General features: G+C 42.1%; 1 protein-coding gene across 1 annotated transcript; it reads right to left on the bottom strand.

The window, feature by feature from the left end:
• Nucleotides 1–174: 174 nt before the first annotated feature.
• ano6 (anoctamin 6) lies at nucleotides 175–15,887 on the bottom strand. The gene is made up of 20 exons (XM_053415185.1): nucleotides 15,581–15,887; nucleotides 10,589–10,659; nucleotides 9,962–10,090; nucleotides 7,866–7,931; nucleotides 7,506–7,793; nucleotides 7,175–7,288; nucleotides 6,941–7,056; nucleotides 6,698–6,832; nucleotides 6,243–6,348; nucleotides 5,925–5,985; nucleotides 5,570–5,715; nucleotides 5,335–5,412; nucleotides 4,656–4,884; nucleotides 4,404–4,573; nucleotides 4,222–4,319; nucleotides 3,613–3,743; nucleotides 2,919–3,124; nucleotides 2,567–2,766; nucleotides 2,147–2,252; nucleotides 175–1,806 (listed from the first exon to the last, which is right to left on the bottom strand). Exons 1-20 carry the CDS (start codon nucleotides 15,672–15,674, stop codon nucleotides 1,588–1,590), a joined length of 2,763 nt encoding a protein of 920 aa, XP_053271160.1. The 5' UTR covers nucleotides 15,675–15,887; the 3' UTR covers nucleotides 175–1,587.
• Nucleotides 15,888–16,871: the final 984 nt, after the last annotated feature.

Here is a 16,871-nt window from a genome sequence, read left to right as displayed (position 1 = left end):
ACACAGTAAGTTTAAAGCACTAATCACACAGATTTAACAGATTCTCTCAAATGTGGTGAGACTTGAAGTAAAAGAAAAACTTGAACAGCAGTTAGAAACGTTGTTTTTGCTGCCCTCTAGTGGAGACTGGTGTCACCGTTTGGCTGTAACGTAACAATTTAGAAACGCAAGGGAAACTTTTTATAAAACAATTTATTGGCACAGTATAAAACACTAAAACAACAGACATATGCATCGTCAGATATTATATTTCTGGTATATGAGACTGTTCACATACATGGTGTTTATAGTGGCATTGTTCAAATCCAGAAAGTAGCACAGCAGTGGTAACGGTCTGAAGAAATCAGCAATGACACAGGAGAAGGTTTAATTACTGCAGTGGCGTAATTTCAGATTTAAAGCAGAGTTAAACCAGTGAAAGATACAAATAGACCGTCCAGCAGATTGTCAAGGTTTAGATTGATACAGGCGTGAAATCTCGACTTGCCTCTCAGAACGTTTTGTCCAATAAAGGATACAAAACGAACCATATACAATAATCTTGTGATTTACTGCCCCTTTGTGGCCGCAGCAGGTATTGTCTCTGTACGCTAGCTTGAGTTATTGCTGTTGCGTATATCGATTCTCACATTTTAATGGTTTTTTACAAAGGGTGGGACTTTTTCATCATGGTTATGGGTTAGAGTGGCTTAGGATGCAATTTTCTCCCAGAGCCAAACTCGGATTTGGATCCGGAACCCAACCCGTGCCTAATGTTTCCCCAGTTTAAAGGCGTGTGCAGGTGAAAAGATCAAGTAGCCCAGGTGACCCGAAACTGAAATCATTTCAAAGTTTTGTGTTGGGTCCCGACCAATCTAGATTGGCACGGTGGTATCCCAGACTGGGACTCTAACAAGTGCTAACCAGAGCAGTACAAGTGAGCCTGTGGATAAAGAGTCCGATTTCACTCACAGCACTTTAACCCACTTGATAGTGAGCCCTTAAAATTACAGAGAAAAACTGCACCACTGACTTCAGACCAGGTTTTTATGTGCAAAAAATCACTTTCCACTGCTTCAATGCACAACGCTGCTCCTGAAAACACTCAGATGGGTGCAAGTGCACTTTCCATGAAGCAGCATGAGCCCTGGATGGGAAAGTGACAACTGCATTGGACTAAAAAAAAAAAATGGGGGTGTCAGTTTGGGCCCTTGGACTTTTCCCGACAGATCACTACAACAATTTTGTTCTATCTACAGGGATGCTAGTGTGAAACAAGGGAATTTTCAACATGGTTTTCAAAGGTTTAACATGTGCTGTGTACATTAATACTGATATTTTAGGACAGCGTTGCAGTGGGTCGACCGACAAGCTTTCAACCACATCGTTTAAAACTTGAACACGTTTCAGGAGAAGGTGCCCGTGGATGAAATTGGAGTCCGAAATGTGAGACAGTGGTTTAGAGATGAAGAGCAGACAATCCCAGTGGTTTCTCCTTTTTGTCCAACAGCCCCTTTAAAAAAACAAACATCCTCTGTCCTACTGGCTGCGGCACATCTTCCATGGAAAAGTACGTTCCTTATTTAAATGTCAGGCCGAGCAGTCACGTCAAAAATCGAGTTCGATCTCCTCCTTTTCCCCTTTGGTGCCCGTTGGCTTGATGTCGTCGTCGCTGTGCGGCTTCAACCGCTTGGTCACCAGCTTCAGGTTGGTCTCGTGCAGGATGACCTGGGTCAGGTACTTCTCCCGCTTGATCTGCTCCTTGACAGCGTACGGGATGTCCGGGATCACATAGGACAGGATGAACTTGGTGAGGTAAACGATGTGCTGCGAGGGATAAAAGAAGACATCTCCATTGAGACTACACTACTACTAATAATGAAACTTTTAATTCTATGGCCCTCATCTAAAGAAGGTTACAATGAGCTTTAATTAAATACACGGGAGTTAATCCACACAGAAGAAAACAAGAGAAAGAAAAATAAGAAAGACAACAAGAAAGCAGCTGTAATCTGAATTGTATGACTGATTCTTTGATGAACCACATGAACGCTGCTTTTGATATCACATTTATAAAAAGAAACCCTGAAAAATATAAATATTCATGGGTTGAAATTGTTTTGAAATTCCAGGAATGTTTCAGATTTCCTGTTGTGTTTAAACTCACCTCTAGAACAATAATAAAAGCCATTTTGGCTGCGATCACGTGCCAGTAGTGGATGTTGTACTCGTACTGTCTGTTGTGACCCGGAGGGTAACGGAAATCACGATACCTAAAGAAGAAAAACACAAAGCATGACTCATCTATTGGAATGAGCGTCTTATTTTTACGCTGGATTTTGTCAATATATTTCACTCTATTTACATCAATATAAGTGTGTTATGTTATATATGTATTGAGGAAATAATTCATGATATCAACACTATTAATAATATCTTTGAAATCAAGTGGAATATTGGACAGAATTAGAAAATGTAAGACTTTTATAACTAGATTTAGTTTTTTTTATAGATGCTATTTCGAGTTAAACCTCAGACATGCAGGTTTCTCTTTATATTTTGACGATTGAGCGGTGAGTCTATGTACCTGCAGGTGGTGATGGTGGAGTTGTTCTCTGCCAGGGGTCTGCTGGAGTCGGAGAAGTCGCTGGTGTTGAATATCGACAGCGAGCTGTTGATGTAGCCCTCCATGGTGTTGTTATAGTGATCTCCATACGGGTACACAGAGAAGGACCAGTAGTAGACCAGGCGAGGAATCATGTCCGACGTGAAGGCGATGATCATGGCCTGCAGAGACACCACGACGCAGAGTACACGTGGTGAAAGGAGTCATCGTACCACTCTGAGTTAATATCTTTTGTAATATTATTTAGATCCTACTTTTTTCCTTTTAGAATTGCATCTAATAAACGAATAACATGGTATAAACGCTGACTCACGTTCGTTGCGACAGCCAAGATGGCGATACCCTGAAGAATGGGCTGCCAGGCTCCTATATCCTGGGCCTTCTCTGGCATGATGCGGCGAAACTGCGTGGTGATCTTCCAGGCGTCGACCCGGATCTCAAACAGGTTGTTGGCCAGAGCCAGGACCGGAGCCAGAGGGAAGGAGGCCACGAACAAGGTCACAAAGCCAAACTGGATGACTGTGAGAGAATAAGATACATGCTTTTGAATACCCAAGATTTGTGTATTGATTAAACACTGTCAATGAATCAATAGTGTATATAAATTCCCTCGTATGTTCCTTCAAACTAATTTACTACATAGGGTGTAATCCATTTATATGTGCATGAGCAAATACATGTTGCAGAAACAACAGTATCACATAATAACAAGCTGTTTTTGTTTACAAGCCCACTTGAATCCTGGTTATCGTTTGTGCAACAGCTGATCCCAGTTTGAGGATTCTGGGTAAGATCCATGTTTTGTGAATCCTGGATCAACTACACCCAGATCCCTGTGGCATTAAAAACACCTTCTGCAGGTTTCTCAACCATCTCCCAGTGGCTGACATGCTGAGAAACTATATACTTATGCTCGAGCAGTTTTCAATGCGACAGTTCAGTGGAGGTGAAGTTTGAGTTTGAGAATGTTAATGGTTCAGATGAAGGAGGTGAAGAAGTCCTCTCACCCATTTCAAGATATTCGTGGAAGAGTCCGAGCTTTGAGACGGCCTGGAGCTGGTAGTCCTGCTCCCAGCGGGGAACCACCTTCTCGGAGGCCACACGGGTGCAGTACCGGGAAATCAAATTCTTCACCCACCTGTTGGTTGGATGAGATCAAGAAAAAGAAGCGGCGATGTAAGATTAGCCCTGTTAACCAGTGACCTTAATATGACAGGAATAAAATCTAAATATTATGAGAAAAAAAAAGTTTTACAACTTAATTCTCATAATATTCAGAATTTCTTGAAATAAAATTACAATCTTAGGCTACGTGTCATCGTCCGGTGACCACAGATTCTCCTTGTTCCTTATTTCTTTGTAAGTTTTTCCTTTTTTCAAAATATTATGACTTTTTTTGTCATTAAATTACAACTTTCACCTCATAATATTTACATTTTATTCTCAAAATCTCTAAATTTATTTTCTTAACTACAGGTTTAATAATCTGCCACAGAAATCAGAAAATTAACTTATGCTTATCGCCATCGCAACGTGCTTCATCAGTAAGCTCTCCCTGTGTTTTTTATTTTTTGTCGCCTGTTTTATATTCAAGTAGAAAGCTTGTGGCGACATACGGCATCAGCACTTCCTGGATGTTGTTCCAGATGGCTTTCCCGGTCATGATGATGGAGAGCTGAGTTGTCAGCTCGATCAAACACCCGCCCGGGTCACACTGCAGGGACGAGGCTCAGGTTAAGAGTCAGAATCAACAAGCGTCTGAGTCAAACATGAAAACACCCATAGGGACAAACAGCACCTCCTCGTTCCTGTACTTTCCCAGAAGATAAACCGGCTCCCCGGGATAGCTGACTGCTTTCCCTTTGGCGAAGGCGATGTAGAAACACGAGGAGTAGTAGTTGACAAACTGAAAGAGGAACATCTTCAGGGTCAAGCTGTTCTCGTAATCCGTCTTGGTCCGGGGGAGTTCTGTTTGTCGGGTGGGAGACGCAGAGATTAGGATCGAACCACAGACGAGTACAAACGGAGCAGAGGCTCATGTCAGACTGACCGAAGTTGGTGATCCAGATGGCGACCCGCTCATAGAGAATGTTGAGGATCATGATAACTATAAAGCTGATGAGGGAGGCTGTGACCGACGTGGCCATCTGAGGCGTCACGTACTCCTTCAGCGGCTCCAGCGTCTTCATGTCCTGGTTTCGGAATTGGCTGGAGAAGGTGAAGAAGACGGCCAGGCGGTACACGATGATGGCCGCAATGGACGCAAGGATCAACAGAATCTAAAGGACAAGGAGGCAATTACACAGATTAATGTCTGAATTGAAAAATATTGCGATATGGATCAATATTTGAATAATTTTACTTTCAATACTATTCCTGGAAAGAGCAATGGAATTGGTCCTAATTATAGGTCAAATATTAAAATAGAATATTTCTTATTAACAAATGACATTGAATAAGAATATAAAGAGTATTTTTTGCCTAAAACAAAAGCATTTAATTGAATCAATTGTATGTGTACAGTGTTAAATCTTAACATCTTCATCTAAAGGCACTTTACATACAAAAAATAGAGACATTAAATTGACCATATATACTAGAATATATATGGAGAGTTATGTTTCAAGTAACAAATAAGATAACATTCATATTCACGCTGATTTAAACTGGACCTGTCATTTCAAAGGAATTACAATTTTCAAACTAAAAGTGTTAGTAAATGACATTACCCAGAATAGAACTGTCCCGATTCCTATCGACACCCGAAAGCATCGTCCACAGGTCGTAAAGGGAACTTTTTCTTTCACCTAAATCACAAACAAACATTATGAAATACTGAGTTTTAACAAGAACACAACACAACTTTAGCTCATAATAGTAAAATAGTTTCTGAAAAAAGCTGTTTGAATCCATATTTTCAGACAAAACAATATCTGACTATGTGTGTGTGTGTGTGTGTTTTACCCCTGTGACAGGATTTTTCCTCTCATAGATGCACTTGGCCTCGTACTCGGGGCGAGCCGGCTCCTCCTGCTCCAGAAACTCCACAGTGTCCCACTGGTATTCCAGCTCCGCCTGGTAACGCTTCCAGAACTCCAGGAATAACGTCACTGCGCCCGGAACCAGAAGAGGAGCAGAGGAAAGAAGAAAACAGCAGGGAAACAAAGACACACTTAATGAAACTATATTCACAGTATTTTCTCGACCTTTGACCTTTAGTTCAAATTAAAAGCCATAGAAACAGTTTGGGTTTAAATCAGGAATCTGATCTGTGGGGATGTTTTAAAAGATTAAAATAAATATCTTGAATAAAACTCACCCCAGATCGACATGAAAACTGCAAACACCATGGTCCCAAAGTTATCAAATATACACAGTTTCTGAAAAGATAGAAAATAAACAGTTCCATGAGGCTGACATGCAAATCAGCTCTGAACCAGTCTGTTGTCTCTGGAGGATGAACAACAGCCGCACACATTTGAATATGTAAAGAACCATGTAACTGTATCGGGCAAGAACACGTGAGGAGTTTGAATTTTAAACCTGATCCTCACAAACAAACAACATCCACGTTTTTGTGTTTTTGTTTTATAAACGTTTCTCTGAATGAACTCCGATGAAATAAAGTCCCGCTCACTTTTGAAGCTTCACATGTGGAGTTCAACCTCCAGTAGTTGCAGAACTTGTCGCACTGTGGACACATCACTATTTTCCCTCCGATCGCAGGGTCGCACACCTCTTTACTGCAGAACAACAGAAAGACGACAACACAAAGCATTTGTACAGATTTAACATGATGGTGCAGCACATATATAAACAGGTTGAATACGTGGGGTTGTGTACTTTAATAACAAAATGAATTAAATAAACAATAATAAATAATAAATTAAGGGCCAAAACTCGGAGTCACGTGACATTGAGACGTTGGTCACATGAGGACAACTGAGCAAACTGAGGACTGAGATTGGACAAAGTGCTGAAAGGACATTGACACTTTCTACTGACTGTAATAAAAATGTAAGATGAGGTTAAAATATATGCTGAGTGCTGGAAAATAATCTTTAAAACGTTAATGAAGCAGAAGAAACAAACCTCCAGGTGCTGGACTCTTGAGTCTTGTATCCAAAGATGAAACAGCCCAGTCCCACGACAGCAGCCAGGGCGAGCATTAACGTGTAGAAACCCAACCAGGCAAAGTAGATACCAATCTTCTCTCCGTAATACTTCCTGTGGCGAGATATAAAAAAAACTGTTTTTAAATGACACCTACTGGAATTCAAACACTGTCATGAAAGTGTTTCTCTGTGAGGGGAACACAAAAAACCTCATGTTCACCTGATCAGGTCGAGCGGCTGCATCTTGTAGAAGCTCTTGGGATGAGCCCACTCTTCGTAGAGCAGGTATCTCTCGTTGGGGCAGCCCTGCTCCGTGGACTTGACGTTGAACCTGCACTGTAACAACCCACAAGGAGAAATAACTCAAAGGAACTGTGCGTTTTAAAATATATAAACTATTGGATTGAATTTAGCTACGGAAGAAGAAGAAGAAGAAGAAAATGGTGCCACTTGCGTCGTGGAGGGGATACGCAGCTTTGTACACGCCGCCATCCAACAGTTTGCTGATGCCGAACTTCTTTATACTTCCTCGTATTTCATAGGGAGCCCGACTCAGGATGTAATACGCCTGAAAAAAGAAATACAATTTACATATAATAACTACAGATACAAATACTAGAGGGACACACCAGAGAACCAAAGACCACTGTCCCAAATGTAAAAAACGAATGAAAAGCGCGATTGGTTCATCTAATTAATCTGTAGATCAAGATTGTGTCTCTCGTCCGATTGGTTGGTCAGAAGACATAACTTCCTTAAGACAGCAGCAACACGGGGCAACTTGCCATCCTGCTCCTCATGGACGGAGTGAAGAAGACGTCTTGGTCCTTAATGTAGAAAAACTCCAGGCGGTCTTTCTCGAAGGGGGCCGTGAAGTACTCCGTCTCCTCCCTGATCAGCTCCTCGTTGGGGTAGAAGTGCTTGGTGATGAAGGAGAAGAAGCGCCACGGCGAGGCGTGGGAGGACAGGTCGTTGGGCTGGATGGGCAGCTTGATGTGCAGGACCTCGGCGTAGGTGCACAGCACGTCCCACGGCATGTGGACCTTGATGAACGTCAGTTTCTCGTCTATGACCTGCGGGACAAAGGGTTTAGTCCAAAGGAGGGAAAGAGGGAAGGTGAAACGAGGGCTCGGACATCGACTCACAGAACGTGTGGCCTCCAGCTCCACCCCCATCTTCATCAGGCTGGCCTCGAAGTACTCCCGTCGCCTCTGCAGGAAAACACACAGAAAGGTTTCAATGAGCTGTTTGTTTTAATGCTTCTCCACTTTGTCCATTACGGCTCAATCTGCAGTTAAATGCGTGACACGACTGTATCTGCAGATCCAGTCAAAACAATATTTTAGGGGGGGGGGTTGTGTGACCTTTTTTTAGTTACTACACAAATACTCCTTTCTTCGTTATAAGATGGTGGATATTTTGCCTGTGTTTAATGTAAACACACCACAGAACATTTCTGTGCACATATTATATGTATCTGATCTCAATACATGTACATACAATATGGAGATAGCTTTCAGAGTAAAGAACTCTTATTTGGACATTTTCCATTCCTATTTGCACACAGCATAGTCAGTATTTACACTGTACATAAGCCTCATGCCTGGAAATACAGCCAACATGTCTGAGCAGGATCTAGTTAGTGGTTTATTATGACAGAACCCAGGATCCACTTTGAAACTGTTACGCAGCCTGAAAGCAGGCTACACAGAGCTGAACGTATGTCTTATATGTTTCGTTCATATGAAAATATTCAGGGGAAAAAAGGCTCCATACAATTCACGAAGATCATTCTTATTCCATTTTCACATAGCATTGTTAAGTCAGCCTAATTTATTAATCTTCCTTCCTGGAAACTTTGATCTCAAATACAAATTTGCTGTGTGTCTCAGTCTAAACCTGTTTTTAGGCACGAAGAAACAAACATAACAGAATATAAACCAATAAGTAAACTCAGCATCATTTTACGCAAACAACTGAACCACACCCGCGGTGCAGTCAGGAGAGAATTCCAGGGCAGAGTGGGACGGAGTGGAGGGTGTGCCAGGCAGAGAGGACCCCTCCTCATCCCCCTCTGGATTTAGTCTGGCTCATGATGATTCTGAACCAGGGATCACCTCAGTATCAGAGACTCTGAGGGCGAAGACAATCTGACTATCTCTCCTCGACCTCTTCCAGTTTGTACATCATCTCCCTTCACCCACTTCATCTTTCCTTTCTCTACTTGTATATTAAAGCATCGAGGAATTATGTTTTTCAGCCTCCAGGCGACGCCGTCTGCCTTTCAGTTGCAACACTGCAGGTAGCTGAGGTCTGGGGATCAACAGTGTTTCCAAAGCGTCGTGTTGCATATCACTGTGCACCTATTGTGAAAGACGCAGGTAGCAACAAACAAACACACCTGTGGATGTCAGCTCATGTCTCATTGTTCTTTGTCTGTGCACGTTAATCCCTGTGTGGATTTCTGACATTCAAATTTGTCGAGGGTGTAAAAAAACAAAAATGCCTGGAATGTAAAATAGATAGATTTAGGTAGATAAAAAGATTTTGGGATATACGATTTGAGCTCTAAACAGTAGCTGTACTTATCATGTCCTAGCTGATATGTGTGTCGAGTACAGGTTCAATTTCCTGGATAACAAAAGGTCTTTGAGCGTCGCCCTGAATCGTGGGTAGTTAATTTTATAGTCACAGACTCACTGTCATCCTGTCGCAAATAAAAACACCCTGAACAAATATTCAAGAGTCAATATAGCTTGAACATAGACAAAGGAAATCCTGTTTAACCATTTAATCAAGTCATAATTAATTTTAACGGTGAGATAATTACACAGAACTATTGAAAAAAGTATTGTTTCCTTTATTAAATTCTTAAAAATATATAAAACTAGTTGCTGCTAAATCTGTATATAGTAACTCAACATTTAAGATTCAATAATTAATTGCATTTATTGTTATATTGTGGTTTTTCAGGGTTCCAGGGATTTGAAGCTTTGACTACATTATCTCCCACTGCCACTCTCTCCCCTCAAGTCCCATCATCTCTCTACTGTACATCAGCTAGTAAATAAAAAAAAAACCTGAAATGAAGCGTGAGCAAGTTATTCTGGATCAAATTTGTATTTAATTCTTAATAAAGTAAAAAAGAAAACATGAGTTCTGATAGATTCTGGTAGGAGCACGACTTTCATTCAAAACACCTGCAGGTCTAACGTGACCCACAGCATGGAGCCTGACCCACCTTGCGTCTCTGGAACGTGTGCCTCTTATCGAACTCCTTCTTGTCCTCGTCCTCGTACACCAGGATGAAATCGATTCGCCGCGCGCCATCGTTGAAGAACAGGGAGTCGGGTTTGTCGTTGAACTCGGCCTGGGGACAGAAACAGGGCTCGTCAGGCAACTCTGCATCCTGGAACTCGTACACCTCCTCCTCCATGATGTCGTACATGTTGAGCGGAGGGAGGAGTGAGGGACCAGTGTGCAGGGGAAAGACCGTGCACTGGGATTTATATACCGACCTCGACCAGCCCCTTCCACCTGTGATGTGATGTGGGCCATGCAGGAGAAATGGGAAGTCAACAAACAGAGCAACGCCCGCCCTTTGTCTCTCTCTCTCTGTCTCTCTCTCTGTCTCTCTCTGTCTCCCTCTATCTCTCTCTCTCCTCTGAGCCTTAATAAAGTCCTTACAGGCACACACATGACTTCATTGGCATATCATATTGCGTTGTGTTTTGTGCAGCACCTCTTGGAGCAGCAACCTCACAATAACTGACATTTAGAGTATAAAAACAAAGGTTAATGATATTTGTAAAACACAAGCGACCCCCGGGTTCTATGAAAACTTCAAGTACAGTAATCATAAACTCACCAGTCGTGTTTTGGTGATTCTGGATCCTTCTTTAATCGAGTGATACGTCGGTAGAAACTCCTCGGGATAAACTGAAAAAGAGAAACAGATGAGACACAGAAGTGAGAAAACAGACATGATGACAATAAAATGAACCCAAAACCGGAGCCTGGTAATTTATAATAACAGGTTAATATTGTCAACTTGCTCTCACAGATAAATCAATAAATATCTTCATGCACTGATAAATAAAATATAGATGTATATCTGTGTATTTGTGTGTGTGTGTATATGAAAAGTGTGGTTTTATTCATATGAATGATAAAACACAGCAGTTGTATTTCTCACTTCTATACGAGCTGCTGAAACAAATGACTGTTTTCTGAAAAGCACATTATTATTATGTGGCTCTTCTTGGAAATCCTCTGTGTGGGCAAACACACCTTATGAGGTTACATCATCAGACACTGAGTTGAAGTGCCACTTAACTGCAGTTCAGCTGAAGCTGTGTATCACTCTGACCTGAAACTCACCACTACCATATTAGCGCTTTAGTCTGATTTAGTTGCATCTAATGGAGAAGTTGCAGATTGAAATCAGCTACAGTGGCCTTCAGATAATAACACATGTCAAAAGACTTTCTCTGAAGTGGAGCCAGTGTTTGTAGAAATCATAGACCGATGGATGACTTGTCTCCACTTCCTCCTGTTGCACAAATATGAAGCTTATATACCTCAGATAAGGGTGCCACCATCTTGCCATGGCACAGTAGTGATAGGGGTGTGGAGCTGCCCTTCAGAGGTCACACGGATACACACTGTTAACCAATCATCAGTCATTTAACCTGTGCTTTGCCTTTAATGTGGCTCATGTCCCTTTCACTAATATGTGGGCAGCTGGGTTTATGACCTATACTGCAGTCAGCCACCAGGGGGATCAAGAGGATGTGGCTTCACTTTTGAGGAGCTGTCATGTCGTCCATGTTTTCACACAGTCTGTGATGAATAAGAACTTCAGTATGATTAATATTTTACATTTCTGCTGACTCCTGTGAATCCTACACTCTGGACCTTTCATGTTCTCCCTGCTCACTGAGGCAGAGCCGCCTGTTATTCATTTTCAAAAACAGCCTGGAGGATTGAACCAGTGACTCTGCTGTTCCAGGCCTGTTTCCCTCCACATCTTGTTGTTCTGGCTGCTTTTTAATTGCTTGCAGACAGTGGCCCACTCACCACAGTGCTACACTCCTCCCTGGGAACAAAACAAAGAGACATCTCCCCACCCTCCTGCAGTCTGAACCCTGACCACTGCAGGGTTGAGGATTCCCTCCACCGACCACATCCACACTAAAACAACCGTCCTCATAGCATGACACTGTGGGAGCAGCAAGACAGAGTGCTACATCATCCAATATGGAAAGTGCTGTAATATTTCCATTTGAAGAGGAACACGATGAGGAAACTAACCGAAGACAGATGCTGTTTTCAAAACAGCAGCCATAGTAACGCCACCGGGGAAACTGAACTTATTTGACTTCCCCTTCACAAAGTGTCCAACCCAGCTGAACTGTTCTGTCCCTGTCAGGAGCCTCAGGAGTCTTTCTTCACCTTATTGCAAACGGAAGTGTATTCAATTGATAAAAAACTGCTATGCTCGGTTTTTCTGAATTAACAGGAATACGTATAAGACAAATAAAACAGCATCTGGGTTTGTGTATTAAAGAGAGAGCCCACCTGAGAAGATCTTTACACAAAGATATCCGGTCTGTGTGGTTTGATCGGGTTTGAGACGATGGAAGTTACTTGTCTTGTTGTGTGACATATTAGTTTGTCAGCCTTTGCGCTGGCACTTCCCTTTAGGAATGTTCAAACAGAAAGTAAAATGAGTTTGAGCAACAGGGCAGATTGTTTGCAATACTAAGGAATAAAAAGTGTTTAAGGTTTACCTTTTCTAATTTCAAACTTTGATATATAATGTGATTCAAAACTGCAGCTACTGAGTCATTGAAGCCATCCCAACACCGTTTCACAACCTCTGGATGTGACCTTAATCCTGCCAGTAGGTTTGATGCTCTTGAAAAAAAAAAACACATGCTGTCACTGATCAAAATCTGCTCTCTTGCCACAACCCACTCGCCCTCACTTCCTCTGCAGAGAAACATCCTCTGCAACAACACTCGCAAAACACAACACAAACACAAACAACTAGATTCTGTACATTTGTCTTTTTCGCAGCGGTACGGTTTATCAAACACGTCCTATCTGAACTCAGGGTGTCACGTTCAAACATGTCAAGTTTAAGGTCCCTCCCAGCCGAGTGTCCTTCATGCCCTCTGACAGGAAATTCTTTACTGAAACTAACATGGGGGCATTTTATGACAGTTGGTAAACCTCCATTGTGATGTCTTCCTCTGGCTCAGAAACAACCACCGAGGTCTCTGCATCAGTCATAACAGACGCCGCCTGGAATTGTATGTTTTGCATTTTTTTTTGCAAACTGTAACACAGGTCACACGTTTCCACTGAACAAAGCTTCCAGCAGAGGTTGTGGTAAAGCAGTTAATATGAGTGAAAGGGGGAGGGGGGGGGGGCTTGGGTGTGGCTCGGCCCTGGTTGTACCAGCAGTGTGTGTGTGTGATAGAATAAGTGCCATGTATGAATGTGTGTGTGATTGGGTGAATGCATGTGGTTTGTAGTGTTAAGCGTTGAGTGGTCGACAGATAAGTGAGATATAATATGAGATACACAACTGTCAGATCTGTGGGAATACAGAAGATAGGTTCACCGTCTTGGAATCTCTCTATGTCGAGGAATTTCCTGCTTTGCGGAAAAAAAAGTTCCATCTGGAATTTCCATTGAGCATTTCATTAAATATAAGCATAGTTTGAGCCGCTTTTCTTTATTAGTGTTGCAGCAAAGTGTGAACATCTATAATTCATCGGGCCCCATTAGGCCGAGTGCATTTTAGCAGTGCCCTCTGTGGTCTGGTTGAAAAGCAGCGGGGATTTCCACCTGATCAGGAGCTTTTCCGTTTCACTCACAACTATCTAATGTGAACCCAAAGGAGCATTAGTGTGTGAGTGAGTAAGAAATGAGTTGCAACATCAGAGTGGAAGTCGCTCTGAGGAGACAGACACGAAGGGGCGAACATACCGGGACGTGTTTGCTTTAAAATCCACAGGCAACGACTGACACTGTAATGTAAGGGGCGGCCTCCGACACCGGCTCTTTACACATGCTTCACATGCTTCAACACACACACACACACACAGTGAAGATGTGGCTTCGGTTGTGAGGAATGCAAGAAACAAAAGAACGCAGGAGGAATGCGACGGGTTCCACATTAACGCCATCTCTGTAAAAACAAAGAGGAAGTTAACGTGTTCTGTGGAGTTTGATTAACTGATGATTAAGAGCTGAGTTCGATGCTGTGGAAACTGTGGCGCAAGCTTGTGCCATGTGAAAAATGTGAGCACCACACCCCCACAGTTGTTGAGCACAGCCGCTCTGATGCACGGGCCCGAAGGCCAGGACTCAGACTCCAGCACTCACAGCTCAGTTTATTTAATCACCCACTTCTGATTTATTTAACCCACGAAAGATAAACAACACAGATGTGTTTCCTGGTGGTGGGAAGGGTGTTTGTTGTTGTGAAAGAAAAACGATGACGTTAGTAAAATAACCAACGACACAGAATGGACCAGAAAGCAAAAGATAAAACAGAGGCAGAAAAGTGGGTTATGTCAGTGTAATAGTCAAATGATGAATTACCACATGGACAGAGTGGACATGTGACCGGGGCCCTGGAGCCAATTACAGAGGGTTGTGTTCGGTTCAGTGTTTATTAATGTGCACTGTATCTGATTCTTTATGGGCTGAGAGCTGAGGATCAAACCTGAACTGATATAACCGATATAACTCCAAAGCTATATATGCTATGTTGCTGTAGGTTAAACTTGCATGTGTGGGTAAGAGTCTGCTGCAGGTTATAGATTATTATATCCAGTATATGGGCATTTTCTTACGCTACACATGTTATTTAATTTAACCACAACACACTATATATAATGATCATACAGTAGGATATGTATTTAATGCAAATGTTTAATCCTCACAGGAATATAAACTGCACATTTTTTAACTAAAATCCAAACTCAGTAGAGCACATGTCTCCACCAAGGACCAATAGTCTCCTTCAATTCAATCAAGCTGCACTAAATTACACACATTCGTAAATATCCGTTCCCCAAATATGTCCGGTTCTTTTCTTATCAAGATCCGTGATTTACTCTCTAGGAAAAAACTGTCAAAAATGTGGAAAGGAGTTGAAGGAAATTCCTGGATCTGCATCAAAATCTGATAAGATTTTCCCAAAGCCACACCACACCCTTCAGACAAGCAAACAGGGGTGAAAACATAACCTTCTTAGCAAGAGGTAGTAAATCCACCGGAGTGATAAGTCTACAAGCTCCCTCTGAAATGTAGGAATAGAAAATTAAATACTCAACCCCTAAATATGCCATTGTTCTGCAAGGAAAAAATGATAGATTATAAACTATGTACACATGCACAGCCTTTAGAGATACCATGAGGACATTTACTCAAGTTATATTAACTAGCATGAACTTTAATTTAGTTTATTTTATATAGGCAAGTATTGCACTCCTTACTTTGAAATCTACAGTATCTATCATTTTGAGGATTAGGATTTTAGAGTCAGTTGCAGTTAGACTACATTCCATTACACAATAACAACAATACAAGTAGTAGTTAGAATCTGGTTCTGCATTGAAAAGCAGCTTAGACTGCTCTTATACTGTTATACTACTATACCACTGTATACGTGTACTATATATGCATGTGTACTATGTTTACTTAAAAGCAAGTCTAGTTGTCCATGTACACATGTGTAACTCCAGCAGATACAAAGGATCGAAACGTCACACTGTCAACATGCTACACTACACACACACACCCAACCACACACTTGCGCTACACAAAGTAGTTCTCTCACCGATTTCCTCTTCTATCATGCCAAACTCCGGGTCCCCGTCCGGCTCCTCCATGTCAGACAGCGAGTCCATCTCCATGATATCGTTATCACCCATCGTCCTGGTTCCAGTCACATCACAGGGAATCGAACATGTAGTGTGTGTGTGTGTGTGTGTGTGTGTTAATCCAGAGGGTTGGTCGCGCAGCCCCGTCCCCCACTCATTGTCACTTTATTTCGAAACGTCGATTCATAAAGTTTCTTCAGGTTCTGACTTGAGAAAACAAACAGGGTGGGGCTGAGACGGAGGAGGAGGAGGGAGAGGAGGAGGAGAAAGGGGAGGAGGAAGAAGAGAAGGAGGAGGAGGAAGAAGAGAAGTAGGAGGAGGAAGAGGAGGAGGAAGAGGAGGAAGAGGAAGAGGAGAAGAAGAGGAGAAGAAGAGGAGAAGAAGAGGAGAAGAGAATTAGGAGGATGAAAGGAGTAAGAGGCAATGAGGAGCAGTAGGAGGTAGAGGAGAAGGAGGAGGAGAGGAGGAAGAAGAAGATAAGGAGGAGGAGGAAGAGGAGAAGAAGAGGAGAAGAAGAGACGGAAGAGGAGGAGGAGGAGGAGGAGGAGGAGGAGGAGAAGAGTGTGTTGATGTTTTTTGATTAAAACTAATTATATCTGGAACATCTGCACTCACTGAGCACTTTATTAGGAACACCTAAACAGCTGTTTATCCAGTTACATATTGAACTAATAACTGAATTCATTTTTAGAGATGCGACTTGGCAAGTGTCTACGTGCACCTATTTATTAAGGCCCGAACACTGACAGGCACCGACAGACGTGAGGCCCTATTGGAATTGTAAGGATTATTATTATTACGGCTATAACATGCTCAAATTCTTACCAAAATTTGCAGAAAGTTAGAAAGTGGTGAACATGTAGATATTCTGGAGAATTTTTCAATGGGCGTCGCACAATGGCTCATTTTTATGATGATCCTTGAGATAGTTGGTATCTCCATTTTGTTGTGATGACACTCATCTCAATCTGGAGTTGATCTGATCTAGCCCTAGTAAAAAAATGTGTATCATGACCAGACAAACTATAAAGTATATGGGTGCAATTTGAAAAAAGCAACAGGAAGCCTGCTATTTTGCATTTAGTGGCCATTGTGGCCTTGTACTTAGGTACTTGTACCAGGGCTTACATCAGATCAACACCAGATTGAGATGAGTGTCATCACAACAAGATGGAGATACAAACTAACTCAAGGATCGATTTTTCGTCACACGGTGTGACCGTGGTCTGGCGTCAAAGTTTGATTACA

This window comes from Pleuronectes platessa, chromosome 22 (genome assembly GCF_947347685.1).
Source record: "Pleuronectes platessa chromosome 22, fPlePla1.1, whole genome shotgun sequence".
Taxonomy (NCBI): domain Eukaryota; kingdom Metazoa; phylum Chordata; class Actinopteri; order Pleuronectiformes; family Pleuronectidae; genus Pleuronectes; species Pleuronectes platessa.
Note: the sequence above shows the minus strand (reverse complement) of the source record. Positions and strands in the feature narration are given on the sequence as shown.